The sequence below is a fragment of the Argentina anserina genome, chromosome 5, assembly GCF_933775445.1.
Source record: "Argentina anserina chromosome 5, drPotAnse1.1, whole genome shotgun sequence".
NCBI classification, from domain to species: domain Eukaryota; kingdom Viridiplantae; phylum Streptophyta; class Magnoliopsida; order Rosales; family Rosaceae; genus Argentina; species Argentina anserina.
In genome coordinates, this window is record NC_065876.1 from 1,897,077 (window position 1) to 1,916,788 (window position 19,712).

The following is a 19,712-nucleotide window of genomic DNA, read 5'->3' on the forward strand; positions in this document are numbered from 1 at the left end:
ATTGAGTATTGACAACCACTCAAAATTTATAGCAATATAACTACCATCAAGAGAAATCAGTTTGGAAAACAAATTTGTCACTCACCCCTATCATGTCCATCACATGACCATCCCATGCCCACCACTCTAAGTAAATGTCAAGTGTCATTTTTCTCAACAAATTTACAACTATAGTATTATAAAAGACACTTAGCATTTATTTAGGATAATGAGTATGATAGGGGTAGACGACAAATTTGTTTCCATCAATTTGCAAATTTATCTTCATCAATTAATGAGATTTTCATTATTTGAATGTTTATATCTAGAACTTGGTATGTGTAATAAATTAAGAAAGTCTTTAAGAAATATTAATACTAAAAACGAAAAAAATAACCTTGTTTTAGAAACAATGAACAATGAAATGATAAAAAGGAACTTGTAAGAGCAACTCCAGTAAGGGTTGTCAAATTTTTATCAAATTTGAATTTTGACCCCTGAGATGGCATTTAACATTTTCCTTCAAATTTTCCTCCGGCTCATATGTCAAATATCTATACTATTATATTGATTCTGATCCTTCTATAAAAAATAAAAAATCTGACCCTATCTCTTCTTCCTCCATTCCTTCTCCCGCCTTCCTCTTTCTCTCCTAAAGAAATTCCTCTCCAACTCCCTGCAACTCTCTCTTTGATTCAAACTCACTCCATATATAACTCTCAAAAGATTAATTCTTTAGTACCCACATCGATTCTACCCATTCTCTTCCTTTTCATTTTCTCATTCATCATCTATATCCTAAATCAATTACCCATTATTCACTGTACACAATATGATGCAACCCAGAAATTTCAAAGACCCAAATTGATCAAAGAGACTACATGTGAAGACGGTTTCATAACAACACTCCATTTCATCTTCTTCATCAAATCGATGAAAGAGAGAGTTTACAGGAACCCAGAAGGTTTGGTTTGGTCCGGGTACGAGAGGCGGAGAGAGTGAAAGAGAAGGAGAAACAATATAAAAAGAAAAGACAGCAAGCTTGGCCACTGTCAAAAATGACAGTATGAAGCCCAATCTGTCTTCCACCATGGATTTGAAGGATGGATTGGAGAAGAGGAAAACTGTCTTTTCTTTCAGTTGAAGCTCCACGGTGGAATTTGAATGTTCCACTTGAGATGCTCTAAGGAAACTTAGGGACCGCAAGTAAACTCTCATTCAAGTAAAACAGAAGGGAATTAGAATTACTTTTTGGAAGCCCATTCTTCCAGAGGCCCAAAATAAGCTGGCCCAACTACAAACTATAAGAGTATACGTATGGATGAGGTAGTTACGTTGCAGAAAATCAAGAAGAGCATATGGGTGAAAGCAAAAAATTACAAAGAAATAAGGCAAAAATTTGAGGTTGGTGGTTTTTGCCGTTTTGGTGATCACAAGGGAGAGGTGGATCAAACACAGAGGGGCTCCGGCCGGCTTCGTGTGCTTCAATCCGAAATCCAAGACATAAAAAACAATGCTTCACTCTATGATTGCTCTGCACTTCATTGCTTTCTTCACATCTCACTTTCACAATCCACTCTGGCTCACTTGGTTTCGGTCACCCTGAATCCTTCATAAATGGGTTTTGAGGTAGCAATATATAGTTGGTCTTCTGCTAGCAGAATAGTGTACCATTTTCTTGTAGGGTGTTTAGTTGAGTGGGAAATATGGGGGAGATTGATACCAAACCAATCGAATCAGTCCAGGCTGCTTTGTCCTTGTTTGAAGACAAAGCTGATCACCGGAAACCTGGCCCTACCGGCACCACCGATGTAAGATCTCTGAACTTTGCTTCTTTGTATTAGTGCCCTACTAACTAGTGGTCTAGTAATGTGTAGCTTAATGTTGTATTGGTGTTTAATTTCTTCGTTCCTAAGTGTGAGTTACTGTAATAACTGTGGTAAATTTCCTATGTAAATGATCTGAAAGCACAGGAGCATCTATGTTTCAGTACTTCTGCTTTGTCGTTGTTTGAAAATACGCATTGAGTCTTGATAAAATTAAACTGAATTTATAGTTTAGAGTCTTGATCAGTCCTATGTTGTCTGATTTGTACTCTTCTGTTCGATTTTCTTTTTATTGGTAGAAGGAGAGTGAGAAAGAGAGAGAAATTGAAGGTATACTAAAAAATTTGGCCAACTACAAGGTGCAATTGGAAGCAAAGGATGCTACATACATGCAAGCTCTCCTTAAGCTGCAACACCATCAGTACACAGCAGATGAGCTTTCCACTCTGCTTCAAAGCATTCAAATTGAGAGAGATGAATACTTACGAGAATGTAAAGAGGTCAGCACTCATGTAGATGAACTCGAGTCCAAGGTGAAGGAGATGGCAGATCAGCTTTTGGAAACTGCCAAGCTACGCGAGCAGCTTATGCATGTTTCGAGTGAGTTGAAGGCCACACAAGCGGAGCTGTTTAGCGTGGAAACTGACCTCGCGCGTGCTAGAGACTCAGAGCTCAAGGCCCTAACACAAGTGAAACTGATGGAGACTTCTTTCAACATGGAGAAAGAGAGGATGGAAGAGCTTGTGAGACATGTCGCAGGTCTCAATGACACAATATTCATGTTAAAAGATACTGCCATTGAAGCCGAGAATGAGAAGTGGACCATGTTATCAGAGAAAGATGCCGAGATCGAGTTAGCTAGACAAGCTGATCTTAAAGCACAGGAGCATCTAGATGATGCGAGAACACAAACACTAGCTTTTCAGAAGTTGGAGAATCAGCTCTTTTCCAAATCTGTGTACATTGAAATGCTTGAATATGAGATCAACAGGGTAAATGAACAACTTATTTTGTCCGGGAAGGCTGCTTCTGATGCTATTAGTAGTCTGAAACTAGTACAAGAAGAGTTGGAAGGGAAGGAAAGAAAGAACTCGGATCAGGAAGTTTTCCCACTTGAAATAGAATTGAATAATTTTAACAAAGAGTTTATGAATGCTAATGAAGTAACTAGTCGCTTGAAGCTTGATGTTGAACATCTAACCGGCGAGTTACAGGAGGCAAGAAGTGAGATCGGTGAGATCAAACAGAGGGAAAGCAATGCACTAGTTGAGATAGCAATGCTAGAATCAGAGCTGCATAGACGAAGGTCAAAAGTTGCAGCAGCAGAGGCAACTGAAGCGAGAAAGGAGAACAGGAAATCGGGGATGTATCTTGCAATTCAGCAACTAGCAATAGAAGCCGAAAATGACAAGAAGGAGAACAGAATGTTAAAACAAGGAGCAGATGGTGTAGAAGAAGAAGTTGAAGAACAATTTCAAGATGCTGAAGCTTTTGAAATTGACGAACTCAAGGTTGAAGAAGATCAAGAAGAAAGAAAACAAAAGGATGATGGACATCTCATAACAATTTCGTTGAAGGAATATGAATGCTTGATTGAGAAGGCCGAGAAGGCTGATCAAATTCCTTTGTCATTGGAGAAGGAACTTAGTCATAGAAGACAGTCAAGCTTGAGTGTCATGGAAGAGGAAGATAAGTCTGAGTTGGAAAGGTTGAAGAAGGAATTGGAGGCTGCTTCAGCGAAAGTAGCGCAGTTCAGGAACAGAGCAGAACAAGCAGTTACGAGAGCTGATCTTGCAGAGACAGCTAAAGCTGGACTCGAGGACCAGATAAGGCGATGGAGAGAGCACAGGCAAAAGAGAAAGGCTGCTCTTAATGCACTTAGGGAGGTAACAGCTCCAAGAGAATATGGATATCATGCTCCTAAAGAATTTAGCCTTCCTGAATACGATGAAATACAAAAGGAAAATCCCCCACTAAGTCAGGTGCTTAACTTGAAATTCTAGCTGTACAATATAGGCCAGCTAGTGTGTTCATGTGAATGGAATATATTACTGTTGCTTCTTGATTTTAATTGCTAATCGTAAATGTTTATTGTATCATGAGTTTTTTTTCTTACTTATTGTATCATGTTGACCTTAATTGGAATCGCTCCGTCCTTCTCGGAGCAAAAGCCAAAGCCCTCCTAGGGTTTTGTGGAGGCGGCGGCACGCTTGCTTCGGCAGGGCGACGCTCGTGGGCTGTTAGGGCAGCGGTGCTCCTCCTCCGGTAGGGGCTCGCTCGCGGTTCTGACTTCCGGCTAGGGAGGTGGTGAAATCTCATATCGTACTTCTGAGATCGGATTCTGGGTGTTCGCAGGGAGGGCAGTGACACACGTCTCGTCGGGAGTACATCTAGTCAAATTCTTACTCCTCCTACCTTGGGTGGTGCTGAGATTGGTGACCTGATTTTCTGGAATAGCAAGGCCATAGCGGAGGTGCGGAGGCTAGCCTAACGTTCGGTCGGAGAACGTTGGTTTTTGATTTACCTTGTTTGGTTTGTAGGCTACGGCGTCGTCCTATAGTGGAAGGGCGTGTCAGACCCCCAGAAGTCGACCGGCGGCGATGAAGGTTGGTGGAGAACCTCTCTACTAGGCCATACGACTGGTCCTAGGTGATTGATTAGGGTGCGGGCTAGTCAGTTGGGTGTTTGTCCATTTGGTTGGCTCATTCCTTTGCTTCACTCTATTTCACAAGCATGATTTAAGCCTCCCGCAGTCATAGTTGTTTTGTGAAAACTAGAGTTGTGAGGTTCTATTGTCCGTATTTAGTATTCTAGTTTTGTTAAGAAGACCCTCATTCTTACATTTTTTTTCGATTATACTAACATGAGAGTACACAAATTGATGTCATGGGCTCGATGTATTAGTGTCAAAAGTTGTTAGATTAGACTCGGGTGAGTTACTATGCTTTAGTGTTTTCCGGTTTCGTTCAAGACGTTTTCAAACTTCGGTTTGGATAATAAGCGCATTTTTACGCATTTATTTGTTTGTTTAGGTTACCTTGTATGAGAGATGGTTTGTCATCTCTTATATTTGATCATTGTGGTCGTGGAAGGCTTGATGTCAATGAAGTTAATTCATTCTCCTAAAAAAATCTTGATCTTAAAAGAAAGGTTTCTTTTTTTTATAATATGGTAATTTTCTAAATGATCATTTTCCTGTGGAAAATATATTATTCATTGACACGAACACGCTATGATTATGAAGTTGAAATCAATCAAAAGGATATCACGAACTGAAACCAGATATGATATACAAGCTAAACTACATGGAATTGAGTGCGGGTACGTGGAAGTGAAGCGTTAGGAAATGCGGAATAGATTTTTTTGAATTTTTATGAAAGCGGGTACGTTTTGGAAGCATCATAATAAAATAATATATATTTATATCTAAAAATATATTATATAAACAACAAATTAATTACTAACATTATAGAAAAATAATATGATAGAAAAAGAGCTCGATAAACATTTTGTTATGGTCTAGAATAAACAACACAAACACTTCAATAACTAACAAAATACAAATATTGTAACTAACCACAAATGATGCGCATCACCTCTCAGTCAATCCATCATACACTTAGCGATCTCTCCAATCATACTGACCAAGTATGTGGAATCAAAAACATATGTATCTACATTTTGCAATGAGCGGCGCAACTCAAAGCTGAATGACTTTGCACTCTCTCTCTTTGGGCTTCATCCTAAAATCTACAACACTGATTTTTCACTCATCTAGTGTCAATAAGTATCTTACTCCAAATCAAACTCATCTATAATCTTCTATGTTCTTGTTGTCTCACACAAAACTAAAACATCAAACAAATCCTAAAATTTCATTCAACCTGCTTGAACGAGACTTCAACTGTATGTTTGATGGGTTTTCATTCAATTCTAAATTTTGATTTATCTTTATGAATTATCGAATTCTTAAAATATGGAGATTTTAAGAAAGATTTATATTACAGCCTGAAAAGAGAAGAAAAAAAACTATAAAAATCCAGTTACCCTCGCACTTCTACGACGCACTTCCACTACGCTTCCGGGTGCTTTCGTTTCCGATTCCAAAGCGGGAACCGGACCTCCGGGAAGTTTCCGTGCATCATATAAAACTCTCCCTAAGAAGCAAGGAAAAGGGATTTCAGCGGGAATTAAACGCGCGTGAATTCAAAAGCTTCTTGGTCAAATCCCTTTCCAACTAGAACAAGGATAGATCAATTATATAAACACGTACGTACAGTTCCTTTATGGCAGTTCACCAAATTGATTAGGAGACAGAGAGCCGGGATTTATTTCCTGTTCACGACCACTACCCCGACTATCACGTAGAGTGGGTTCCTACCCAGCAGAGCAATACGAACTGGGAAGTCTTTATTGATCTCTCAATTGAAATTGTCCTCCTTATCTTCGACAGCAATCAGGATATGCAGTTTGCTGAGGTCTATAGGATTCTTGGAGAGATCCAGGTTCCAAGGCAGGTGCAGCAAAATTTTGTTGCAAACATGTCTTTCCTTCTTGGGCCTCTTGTCCTCGGGATCATGGACGGCACCACAAACACTGGTTATTTTCGTGTGATCATAAAATGTTATGTAGCATCCATAGATCTAAATCTTGTCCCGGATGACGAGAAAGATGGCTCACATAGCTTCGATCAGATGATGATAGGGTTACAACAAGAGGTATTGATTTAAACGCTGAGCCCGGTAATGATGAATCGGAGATTGAATCTGGAGAGCCTTTCGATATATTATTGGATCTTACTGAGCTCATAGCCACAGACATAGACAATGACCATCCTATTTAAGGAGGTCTAGATGATGAACAATAGGGATATTGAGGCGGGTGATCATCAGTATCATGATCTTGAGCTGCCTCAATATCCTTCTATTAGCTCATCAGCTGATCATGATACTGTGATTAATGATGACTATTTTGAGCTCGACGAATGGCTTGAGATGGAAATAGTAGGCTATGGAGACATGGAAACAGACGGTGATGGTATTGAGCCAATTGAGGATGAACTTTATAGGAGTTTGTTCGAATCCATGGAAACATATGAGGCCACGACCAAACCCGCAAGTAAATCTGCAATAGAAAAGTTGGAGAAAGTGAGACTCGAGAGTGTGGAAGCTGCGAGACATGCCGGCTTATGTGCTGTTTGTATGGAGGACTTTGAAGCCGGAAATGAAGCTACTCGCTTGCCTTGCTTACATTTATATCACCGACACTGTGTTGTTCCCTGGTTGGAGATCAATCATCGATGCCTGATGCCGCTTCCCCATGCCACTTGGTGAAACATCAAACTAAACATCATCTTTAATTTAGTTGATTGAACTATTTAGGACATATTGATTAACGCTTCCTATGATTGAATAACAATGAAGGGTTTCTGAAATATGTAAGTTGTAACATGCATATATGTTCTTATTGCGAACTCTCTATTTTGTCTTTTGGGGTTCAACTCCTGCCTATCTCAACCCCGCCAATTTAACTAACGGCAAAGAGTTATATTGTGCAGATTGCAGACGGAAGAAGGATTGGTCGTCTAGTACTCTAGTTATATCTTCTGTTCATTTATTCCCATGAGAGCTTGTTCAACTGTGAAGTCTACTGCAGTAGTCTTCTGATCTTAATTATTTGCTCAGTATTGCAGGTCGATCGTCTATGACTCCTAATCTGATAAACACGTCTATAGAAGTCAAGTTCCTGGAACCGATGATATAGGTACTATCCATACTATATTGGTACTAAACAATCTAATTAACCATGTTTTGTAGTTTTTGTTTTTTTGCTCAATCATGTTTTGTAGTTGATATCTATTACTCGAGTTGACTAATGTGCATATTTTTGCTGCACGAGTAGCTAGGTAGGAGGAACAAACAATCCGTACTCCAAGAGCTTGTAATTAATAGAATAGCCACAGGGCTTGCTGCACCTTTGGCCTTCGAATCTGAAAATGCTTGTAATAGGCTCCATTAAACATCTTAATTATCGATCGATATATTTGATATTTGATTAAGAATGTAAATGGAGCAGCAAAGCTATTTTGATTCACGTGAAAAAGGTTGGGGCTCCAATATAATAAGAGATCGATGACATAAGAACCCAGGCAACTAATTGATACGATCTATCTTGAGAGGAACAGCATGAAACATGGACCCGTTGATCTCAACTTCTCAAGTACTGTATGAAATGAAACATCATTTTTGAAGATTGCAAATCCAAACTTCTCTGCACACGGGTGGATTAGGAAACGGCATGTACTGTGAGTACAGATTAATAGATTAATCATCCTACCATAGTATACCCACCATTATAAATTGATTTTTTTTACAAGGTACAAATTTATTTGTATATAAGTTTTGACAGGAAAAATCACATATTACCCCCTGCTGCATGTTTAGGACAATGAAGGTCTCTGAGTATGACTAATTAATTAAATCAATAGACATGGATAGACATGCAAGTCCAATTGCATATGTTCGTGGTGGTCTTATCTTCTATGTCGTCATGATTCACGGATCTTAAACAAATATGTTTCGGGATGATTAGAGAACTACGACGTACCGAAATGGGAACTCGATCAACTGGTTAATTACACTTAAGACCATATATAGTCTTATCTTCATTAGCCTACTTAATTTCTGAGTTAGCTATCGTAACTTGGCTTTCAGAAATTGACCAAACCATCTCTACGCACCTGGATATATATACAGCTCAAACTTATCTTGAATAGTCTAAGATATGATTCAATTTATTGGCTTTAAGCCATATTATTAATCATGAATATGAAGATATATCTTAATCTCCTGGGTTGTAGTAGACGGTAGACTATGTAGAGTTTTTCTGTTGAAGTGTTTGTGGAAATTAACATTAAAATGTTTAAAGTTCATTTTCGTTCATTACGTACTATACATGAGGATCTTATTTGACGAAGAACTAGAGTACATTCAAATCCAGCTAAGTAGCTATCGATCAGCTACTAAAATTCATTGTTGTAAAGAATATATATTATATACCTGCAGGATTGAGCTAGCTAGCAACTAAATGAAAACAAGAGATCAAACTTTGACATTCTCATATTTTCCTAAGATTCTTTAATAGTGCATGCATTACTATTAAATAACCACCAAGTAGCTATAGCTAGTTGCCAATTAGGTTCCGATCAAGCTAGTATTTGTAAATTGTTTATGTCTTCTCAAAAGAAGAAAAAAAAAAGATAGAGAAGAGTATTTGTAAGTGAATAGGATGGCTATGCATCAAAATTCCAGACCAGATCATCATATAAATATTTTGGTAAGAGGGCAAGCTCACTGATTTGAGATAATACACATACAAGAATATCATAGCTCTCTCTCTCTCTCTCTCTCAACAAGAGAAGAGAAAATGATCACAAGATGGTTGATGATAAAACAGAGTCGTCCTCCTCTACTTTGATTTTCTATGACTATTTTTTCAGAAGTGTATGAATATATATATATATACCCCCACGTAGTATGAACATACATAGGCCTTATCATGGGTTAGGGCTAGCCCTACCATAATTTTTAAGGTTTAGGATAGGGTCGGGTCTTGACTAAGTCAACATAACTTAGGGTCAAGCTAAGGCTATGATTTTCAAACATTTACCTGCCCTAAAAGCCAATTTATTTAAGGCTAAGAGGATGGGTTAGGCGGCCGGTCCTCCAAATATGGCTAAATAGAGCCAAAACGGGCCAAACATTGCATTCTTTTGTCAGAAAAAAATAAAAACATTGCCTCTTTTTACAAGTATATAATCATATTATAAATATATATATGTTTTAGATTTAACTTAAAGCATCTATAACTTTAAATCTAAGTGATTATATATGAATACATTGTTTCAAATCACTCAAAACCATTTTTGTTTTTCACAACAAATGGAAATATAAGACATAAAGTTTACAAAATCAATTGCAAATAAAAATAAGGTATATTGTATATAAAACAGAAAAAAACATATTTAAAAATAGATAAAGTAAATTGTCATTAGAGCCAAAACGGACAGATTTGGCCATAATGAGCTCAATAGGGTCGGGCCGAATGATAAGACTGGGTTTCAATTTCTAAACTCTAGTCTTATCTTATTTGATAAAAGATTGGGCATGTCTGCTCTAAACGAGGGTCGGGACGGACTTTTGTCTATCCGGTAGAGTGGGTTTTAGGGTGGGTATGGTTCATGGGCCAAATGATGACCCCTAAACATGCAGATGTATATATTTGATGAAAACGGATTATTCCCGGCCTGTTAACTTTGTCGTGAACCCAAGTTCAAGATCACGAGTCACGACCGTTGCCCGGCGGCCGACCCTTTTAAATGTATACATATTATACATTTATACATGCATGGTACTACGAATCATATGACCCACACGGCCACACGAGTCGTCACATTGTCTTGGAAAAACGAAAACCCTCACTAGCCTCCAGCAGATCGCATTATATCTTGGGTTGGAAATTGATCAAACCCGTGAGAAAAACCAAACAAACATGTTTCTTTGACCAGTTATTTTCATTCCAACGGTATTATTACATGATTAATAATTTAATATACATTCATGTATGTATGTAGGCAATGATGTATACGTACTTGATAGAACCTCTTAGTCATTTTTTACGGTTTTCTGTGTGGTATGCTGAGGACTTTTGTGCTTGTTTTGTATATGAAGTATGCAATATATACTTAATTATCTTATAATATATCATATAAGTTTCTGGACTCTTTACTCTGTTTGGTTGCCGAGAAACATTGTTCCTCATAAACAAGAGATTTCTGCAGAAAGAAAAAAAGAACAAATGAACCATTGTCCCTCGATCATAAACATTGTTTGCGATTCACATTTGGCAATAGGTGCAATAGAAATATTGAACACACTGTTTGAAGGTGGAAAACAAGGAGCAAAGATGGCCGATTCATACAATTTTATCCTTTTCTAATACTATAGAAGCCAGACAGCCGGTATAAGTGTCAGCTAGTTTGCGTTTTCACCTCTTTGATTACTTATACATCTCATCTTCGAAGCAACTAAATCAAACACTTCACATATCAACGTACATTTACACGTATATAAAGACATTTAGTTAACGTTAGTACATTCTAAATCACGGATAATTAATAGCATAAGCAGCAGTAAAATTTAGTATATATAAGAACGCTTCTGATTAAATGGCCGGAAAAGTTTGAAAACAGCCATTGCTGACTAACCAGAAGGTCGAAAACCACCTTTATATGGATATATATAGAATTAGAGTTTTCCCAAGTCCCGGCTTTCATGTACGTGTAGAAAAGTGTGACATGATCACATAGTGAGTAAAACTAGATGTCCCGATCACTATTAAGAACCAGATCGGTGTGCCCCCCCCCCATCATTGATAGTGAATGTCCATTTCTTAGAAGTCGTTAGGTATTGAGGTACCTAAATCACAGTTTTATATGGTACGGATCTCGTTACCTATCGAGAAACAAAGACCCCGTGCCAAGATTGACTTGCCATCAAGCTGAGAATTTTCCGAAGAAATCAAGATTGGTTTATTCACATTCTTAGTCCAACTTTTCAATAGCTGCCGAATTAGATTTTTTAGGGATTCTATTTACACCTCTAAAATGACTAAATATATCTCCTCATTTTTCTTATTTCTATTTGACTTTTTCAACTCAGATAAAAACGATAAACATAAATTATTGGTGAAAGTTATTGTTCCTCCTCCTTTTCTCTATTACCTCGTCCTCACTCTATCTCTTTCTATTATTTTCTTCATTTGACATATAATTCAATCTTTGAGCTTTGATTGATCGAAATTTAAACTTATCGGTCAAATTGAACAAGTATGTTCAAAAGATCAATATTCAATGTCTTCGATCTACTAAATCTAAGATAAGAATATTGCTCCAGACCTTATAACCAAGTCGATCATAAGTCTCTCCCATATTAGGGCTTTTCTGGACTCAACCAAAAGTTTTAGCATGATAGTTGAATAGCACCCAATAAGCCACACGAAGAACAAGGATTCAAGGTAATAAAAGGCTCTCCCAGACCAAACCGACTTGAACTATCCTCAGCATATTCCTGTAATCAATCTATTCAACAGGCCCATCTACCTTTTCCTAATCTTCTCTCCAAAATAAGTTCATAAGAATACATGAATTTTGCGATTGCGCCAACCAAGTTCTTCTTACAGAGAACTCTTGTATAGCGTCCGTCATCGATTTAATATAGACGATGATAATTGAATGTCATTTCAATTATTCTCACTATGCGCCATGAGGAGAAATTCCAGGAATTAATTGGTGGATTGCAAGAGTGTAATCATTCTAAGTTTTCCAGGTTCATACATTAAATAATCTCTTCCAACATTGTCAGTATCTCTTTGTAGTTTGTTATTAGGTGAGCCACCACGACACAAATTAACCATACTATGTCAATGTGATAATGAAGTTACCTTGCACTCCAAGCTTTGTCTTACTTAAAACGATGTGAATAATTTTTGGTATGTCCTCGTATGTAATAATCTCTCGAGTTATATGCGTAATTCATTCTATATTTTCATATACACATTGTGAGAAAATATATATAGTCACCATCTCACTAGTCTACCCATAAATTTTTTCTCTCGAACTCTTTACTTAACAATTATGTTCTAGGAAGTACAAAGGAAAGCGGGTCCATCTCAACTTTTTCAATTGCATAGAGACATTCCACTTCACCGAGTTCACTCTATTCAGGGAAAAAACAAACAATTTAAACTTTCTTTTGTGAGATCTCAAACATTTTGCAACCAATTCTCCAAAACCATTAGTGCCCTTTTGACTCATGGAAGATGCTATTCCCTAGCCCTATTTGCTTGTAAACTTCCTTATATAGATTGAAATAAAGCAACACGCCATTAGTTCAAGTTCCACCAAATGTCATTTGGAGCATAATATGATTCTGTTTAATTATAATGCAAAGAAAGAGACGACCATGTCATTTATAAAATCCAAGTCCACACAAACCAACGTGAAACGCATATACACGCAGTCAGAAGGGCTCTCTATTCTGTTCCGAGTCGAATTCCACAGCCGGTTTAAGCGAACCGGTCAACTTCTGCGGCTCAAACTCCTACAACTATCTAAACCAACAAGAGCTTTCAGACATCAGTATATGATAATTTTTAACCAGTAATCAATAGATTAATAAAAAATTCACATATATATATTTTAAAGTGTAATTGTAATAGAAGCAGCAAAATTGAGAAGGACGTTGATCCAAGTCTGTATATGCAGGCGCTCTATGTTTCTTCAACGACATTCCACAAACATATTCAAACTTCCAAGTTTCAAACTTTCTCATTTCATCAACTTGTAAATTCTTAATCTTTAGGCACCCACGTACAATCAAATTCATCATTCTTTCAATTTGTTTAGCTTCTCAATCCTAGTGGAGACCCCAGAAAAATCATGTACTCGAACTCGAAAACTAATTCATGGCGCTCTGTTCTGTTGTGTTCATCCATTTTCTCACTCATCATCGTGATCACAGGTACGTGTTCATGTTTTAAGGTTGAAATATTTATCTGGGTTTTATTGTTTTCAAGTTCTTAATTCGACCCAGTTGGATCATTTCCCGAGATAGATTGAGAATTAAGTTTAAACACTCCTGGGGCATTGTCAGAGAATCTAACAGTTGTGTTTTTCGAGGTTGATTTTGTTGGTTTTTTTTCTTCTTTTGATTTTTGAATTTTGATTATTATCTGATACAGAGTCTGCAACTGTTATGATTGATTCACAGCTGAAGTTGTAGCGGGAGATTCTGTAGACACAGACATGGAAGTTTTGCTGAGTCTTAAAGCTTTTCTTCAAGAACATAACAAAGTAAACCAAGGCAGATACTCAGAATGGAATCAAAACATTAACCCCTGTACTTGGCCTAGAATTAAATGCAACAGCGAGAGCAGAGTTACCGGAATCTATCTATCCGACAGCAAAATATCCGGTGAAGTTTTCGGAAACTTCTCGGCCCTGACACATCTTTCGGAGCTGGACCTGTCCGAGAACACTCTCGGTGGAGCTATCCCGGACGACTTGAGTCAATGCCAGAGCCTCAAGAAATTGAATTTGTCACATAACATTCTAGAAGGTGAGCTGAGATTGCAGGGGTTGAGTCAACTGGAGGTTCTTGATTTGTCTGTGAATAGGTTTTATGGGGATATGAAGATTAGCTTCCCTGAAATTTGCAAGAGCTTGGTGGTGGCAAATGTGTCTTCCAACAACTTTACCGGTAGGATTGACCAGTACTTTGAAGAGTGCTATAATTTGCAGTACTTGGATTTGAGCTCAAACAATTTTAGTGGCGATGTGTGGGTTGGATTCGCAAGGCTTAGGGAGTTTTCGGCGTCTGAGAATTATCTCAGTGGGACTATTTCGCCTTCTATCTTCAATGGCAGTTGTAGCTTGGTGAGTTTGGACCTGTCAGTGAACAATTTTTCTGGTGAAGTTCCAAAGGAGATTTCAAATTGCCGGAATTTGCTTACGTTGAATCTCTGGGGGAACGAATTTACAGGGCTAATTCCATCTGAGATTGGAAGCATTCGGAGTCTGGAGACTTTGTTTTTGGGAAATAACAGTTTCTCTAGAGTGATTCCGGAAGCCCTTTTGAATTTGAGCAACTTGGTGTTCTTGGATTTGAGCAGGAATAATTTTGGTGGAGATATACAGGAGATTTTTGGGAGATTTACACAGGTGAAGTTTCTTGTGCTGCACTCAAATTCATACATAGGTGGTATATATACATCTGGAATTCTCAAGCTACCTAAGGTTACTCGTTTAGATCTGAGTCACAACAATTTTACAGGTTCTTTACCACTTGAAATTGCTGAAATGCCAAGTTTGAAGTACTTATTCCTTGCCTACAATCAATTCAGTGGAACTATTCCACCAGAGTATGGGAATTTGTCACAGCTCCAAGCATTAGACCTTTCTTTCAACAGCCTAACCGGGTCCATCCCCGCCACCATAGGAAAGTTGAGCTCTCTCTTGTGGTTGATGCTTGCTGATAATTCTCTAACAGGTCCAATTCCTAGGGAGTTAGGGAATTGTACTAGCTTGTTGTGGCTGAACCTTTCCAACAACAAGCTCAATGGAACAATCCCATATGAGTTGAAGAACATAGGGACAAATGCTGGTTCAACATTTGAATCAAACAATAAGATCAAGGATCAAATCGTAGCTGGATCCGGGGAGTGCTTAGCAATGAAGAGATGGATTCCAGCAGACTACCCTCCATTTAGTTTTGTGTACACAATCCTCACCAGAAAGAGTTGTCGAAGCATATGGGATCGGCTACTTAAAGGAAATGGCCTTTTCCCCATATGTGTTGCTGGTTCTGCAGTAAGGACCTTCCAAATCTCAGGTTATGTACAACTAAGTGGCAACCAACTATCAGGTCAGGTCCCTCCAGAGATTGGTGAGATGAAAAAATTTAGTATGATGAATTTGGGTTTCAATCAATTAACTGGAGAACTCCCTGCAGGGATAGGACAAATTCCACTAGTAGTGTTTAACCTCACTAGGAACAGTTTCTCAGGCGAAATTCCAATGGAAATTGGGAACATTAAGTGTATGCAGAATCTTGATTTGTCCTACAATAACTTTTCTGGTACATTTCCTGTAAGCTTAAACAGCGTGAATGATCTAAGCAAGTTCAATATCTCATACAATCCACTCATTTCTGGTGTTATTCCTTCAAGTGGGCAGTTGGCAACATTTGAAAAGGAGTCTTACCTTGGTAATCCTCTACTTGTTCTACCGGAGTTTCTCACCAACTCCACAGATCACTCAAGAAACAAAGCAACTAGTTTTTCAAGAAAGCCTGCAAAGATTGCTGCTTATTTGGTGTTTTTGCTAGTACTGACCTTCTTGATATGTGGAGTCTTTTCACTTATTATGTTCTTACATATGAAGAGCCCAGCAGACGAGCCACAAGGGTATCTGCTGTCACACCGTAGATACCGGCATGATTTTGCATCAAGCTCAAACTCTTCATCACCTTGGTTATCAGATACTGTCAAGGTCATTCGACTGGACAAAACAGCTTTCACACATACCGACATTTTGAAGGCCACAGGAAACTTTTCAGAAGGGAGGATCATAGGGAGAGGAGGGTTTGGAACAGTGTACCAAGGAGTGTTGCCTGATGGTAGAGAAGTAGCAGTGAAGAAGCTTCAAAGAGAAGGACTTGAAGGCGAAAGGGAATTCCGAGCTGAGATGGAAGTTCTTACTGGAAATGGGTTTGGATGGCCTCACCCAAATCTTGTGCAACTTCATGGTTGGTGTCATGATGGTTCAGAGAAAATACTAGTCTATGAGTTCATGGAAGGTGGGAGTTTGGAGGATATTATATGTGACAAAGTAAGACTAAGATGGCGCAGGCGTATTGATGTTGCAGTGGATGTGGCTAGAGCCTTGGTGTTTCTACATCACGAGTGCTTCCCTGCTATCGTGCACCGTGATGTGAAGGCTAGCAATGTGCTGCTAGATAAGGATGGAAAGGCAAGAGTGACAGATTTTGGGCTGGCTAGAATTGTTGATGCAGGGGATAGTCATGTAAGCACAATGGTGGCTGGGACTGTTGGTTATGTTGCACCAGAATATGGACAGACATGGCAAGCCACAACAAAAGGAGACGTGTACAGTTATGGAGTCCTAGCAATGGAATTGGCAACCGGAAGGAGAGCAGTGGATGGAGGAGAGGAGTGCCTGGTGGAATGGGCCAGAAGGGTGATGGGAAACGGACGGCTAGGATTCAATCGTTCTGTGATGCCGGTTATGCTTATGGGGTCTGGACTGGTTGATGGGGCTGAAGAGATGTGTGAGTTACTAAGGGTTGGCATAAAGTGCACAGCTGAGGCACCGCAGTCTAGACCAAACATGAAGGAAGTTCTAGCAGTGCTGATAAAGATAGCCAATATCCAAGGGGATTTTAGTTATGGTTCTCCTCCCTCATTTTGATAATTTTTTAGCCTAGGCTATGTCCATATCCATTTATAATGCTAAAATTTCTTTATAGTTTATATTTAATTGCATAGAATTCATTATGTTAAAGGATCAACTCAGTTTTGCACATTAGCTCCGTATGACTTGAACAGTGCTGTTGGCCTGAACTCTTAGTCCTAAGAACACTGGGCTTTCAGTCCCAACAAAGCCGCAGGTTCTGGAAATTGAATGCCTCATTTTGTTTTGCAGTGCAGAACACAATTGTTCCTTAACTCGAATTTCCGGCCTAATCTGATAATGTGAAGAGAATACAAAGGGAATAGCTAGTTAGTTGGATTCTTGGAGATTTCCCAACTTGAAAATTCCTACAGGAGTGATGAAAGAAAAATGTTCAGTTTAACATCTTAAGATTTGAAGAAAGAACTATACATCACAATGTTTTGCTACTTATTTGAAGTACAGGGAAGCAAGAAACTATCCTCATGTCTATTTACTAAAAGTAAACAGCAGGAAACTGAACATTCTTGAATTCAATCATTTAATAATCCAAAACTTGAGGTCGACACGCAATTTTGTTCTAATTCAATTCTACTTTGATTGAAAAGTGAAAACCAATTTTGTATTGTGGGGACTCGGAGCTCATACCTTGGCAGTTGGTACATATTGAATCTACAGACGACGATTCTGAAATGGCCGACACCCTTTTGGTATGAGTGTGATGCCAACAATAATCAATAATGCAAATTGGATGTGAGTAATTCTATATTTAGTTACATTTACTGTGTATAAACACACACGCACATATATATATAACTCTTTTTCATTAACTTCTGCTCGAGCTTTTACGCGTACCAGCATTTGCTCTAGGAGGCACCAATTAACTACCTAAGTTGTGATTTTAAGCTTTCTTTTTCCCTTCTGCACTATGAGATCAGAACAGGATATAAAGTAAGTTCTAAATACAGCTCAAGCTTAAAGCATATGCAAGCAAAACAATTTTTCTTTTTACACGTTTTGTTCCCCACACAGTAGGTCCTAGCTAGCTTCACTAAGAGTTAAAAAGGATTAGGAACAGGAATGCTTTGTTTCATGTTTATCCAGTCTGAGTTGTAATTTCCGGGTTCACAGAAGCAAACTAAGGCAATGATGTTCAATTGTTCATCTAGAGAAACAAAATCTTGTAAGAGATTCTCGAATTCCAAGATAGCATGCAAAATTCACCATCAGTGCTATCGTGGGAGGATAAATCCAAAATTTTTAAGGAACAAAGCCGGATTCCTAAGGATTTGAGACTAGATTATGTGGACTGTGGAGGTATAGATGAGACTATAAATGAGCTAGAGCCTAAAATGCCTACTTAAGTTTTTGCACCTCCAGATGCAACATTCCTATTAAAAATATTTGCAGCTGGATATAAATCAAATGACTTCAAGTCATGAATGATAGGATTTGGACATCTTTGTCATACCTGAAATGATTACGGTTTTGAGTGTACCATCAAGTTCCCCTTCACTAGCTTTTTAGTTTCAAAAAGAATTAAATAAAATTTTTGAATGAATATATTCTGCCTTTATATTTGGCTGTCCATGAGGCAAAGTGTAGGAAAGAGAGCTAGGAGTAGAACATAGAGATCATGGAGAGCTCTTTTGAGTTTCCAAGAGATGAAAACAAAGATGTTTCACTTCAAGAACTGCGAGACAGGCTTGCTGAGTTTGCTCAAGTTAGGGGTTGGGAACAATACCACAGTCCTAGAAATCTCCTTCTCGCACTAGTAAGTAGTTAAAAAAACTCAGATCGATCATTCAATTCAAGCCTCAATATATTTTATATATGTTTATATATTATATACTATTATCGATCTGCAGGTTGCAGAGGTTGGAGAGCTGTCGGAGATTTTCCAGTGGAAGGGTGAAGTTGCAAGAGGACTACCAAACTGGAGCTCTGATGACAAAGAGCATTTAGGAGAGGAGATCTCTGATGTGCTGCTCTATTTGATCCAGCTTGCCGATGTTTGCGGCCTTGATCTTGGACAAGCAGCACTCAGTAAGATTGTCAAAAATGCTAGGAAGTACCCAATTCCTAACCAAACACCAGCTGAAGCTTCAACAAATTAGCTAGCCATTTTTCATGTAATAACCAACTAGCTAGCTTTCAAGAACCAGATTACCTTTTCAATTCTGTGTATTTTGAATCTTTATTTGGAAAATCTATGTAATGTGCTTCTTGTTTGAGAAATGAGAATAAGCTGGAGTATGTTTTAGTGTTATCTGGTAACTAGAAACTAGGCCATTGCTTTGAAGCATAGAATGAACAATAAAACAAGGTAGGGACTTGATGCTCATGCCATATTATCAATTGGTCATGTAGGGCTAACAGTCCAACCATCATTAGTGGTTATCAGGGTAGCTTAATGTGACCCATGATTCCCTGGTAGTATGTTTGCCACAAGGTGTGTCTACCATGTTGTGAAGTGTGAACCACTTCAAAAGAGATTCTAAGCAAAGATCTTGAGTGGTTAAATATTCCTTATTCTTTTTCATTATGACTTATGAAATGAAATAGATTACTAAAGGAATCTATAGATGTTTAGAGCAAACAGAATTTACAATGTCAAATATAATAGCATGAGAATACTCATTATACGAATCGTATTAGTCCAAGTAACACCATCTATATATTTATGACCTGAATTCGTCAAAGCATCAGGTACAAAATTTGCATATGAACATTAGACGATTATCATTTGTTTGGCGCACCAGGGGAAATGTGAACTTCAGGGAAATGATTTTAGGATAAAAAGGTACACGAATCTGGGGGATATTGAAAGCCCATTATCTAATGTCTACTATCAAATGCTGTTACTACTTACTGCACTT

General features: G+C 38.2%; 4 protein-coding genes across 6 annotated transcripts; all 4 read left to right on the forward strand.

Annotated features, from left to right (window-relative positions):
- The first annotated feature begins 1,656 nt into the window (after positions 1-1,656).
- LOC126794191 (protein WEAK CHLOROPLAST MOVEMENT UNDER BLUE LIGHT-like 3) lies at positions 1,657-3,876 on the forward strand. The gene is made up of 2 exons (XM_050520850.1): positions 1,657-1,790; positions 2,105-3,876. Exons 1-2 carry the CDS (start codon positions 1,686-1,688, stop codon positions 3,806-3,808), a joined length of 1,809 nt encoding a protein of 602 aa, XP_050376807.1. The 5' UTR covers positions 1,657-1,685; the 3' UTR covers positions 3,809-3,876.
- Positions 3,877-6,661: 2,785 nt separating this feature from the next.
- Positions 6,662-7,138, forward strand: LOC126793922 (E3 ubiquitin-protein ligase RING1-like). The gene has a single exon (XM_050520552.1). It carries the CDS (start codon positions 6,662-6,664, stop codon positions 7,136-7,138), a length of 477 nt encoding a protein of 158 aa, XP_050376509.1.
- A 5,972-nt stretch (positions 7,139-13,110) lies between these two features.
- Positions 13,111-16,938, forward strand: LOC126793995 (probable LRR receptor-like serine/threonine-protein kinase At1g74360). Of its 3 annotated transcripts, none has more exons than XM_050520638.1 (3): positions 13,111-13,384; positions 13,605-15,286; positions 15,374-16,938. In XM_050520638.1, the coding sequence occupies exons 2-3, from the start codon at positions 13,669-13,671 to the stop codon at positions 16,849-16,851; spliced, it is 3,096 nt and encodes a 1,031-aa protein (XP_050376595.1). In that variant the 5' UTR covers positions 13,111-13,384; positions 13,605-13,668; the 3' UTR covers positions 16,852-16,938. The 3 variants fall into 3 exon arrangements, with proteins under 3 accessions (XP_050376595.1, XP_050376594.1, XP_050376593.1); XM_050520637.1 differs by having other exon boundaries at positions 13,634-15,286; XM_050520636.1 differs by having other exon boundaries at positions 13,634-16,938.
- A 1,496-nt stretch (positions 16,939-18,434) lies between these two features.
- LOC126794966 (uncharacterized) lies at positions 18,435-19,135 on the forward strand. The gene is made up of 2 exons (XM_050521770.1): positions 18,435-18,607; positions 18,702-19,135. The coding sequence occupies exons 1-2, from the start codon at positions 18,470-18,472 to the stop codon at positions 18,948-18,950; spliced, it is 387 nt and encodes a 128-aa protein (XP_050377727.1). The 5' UTR covers positions 18,435-18,469; the 3' UTR covers positions 18,951-19,135.
- The last annotated feature ends 577 nt before the right edge of the window (positions 19,136-19,712 follow it).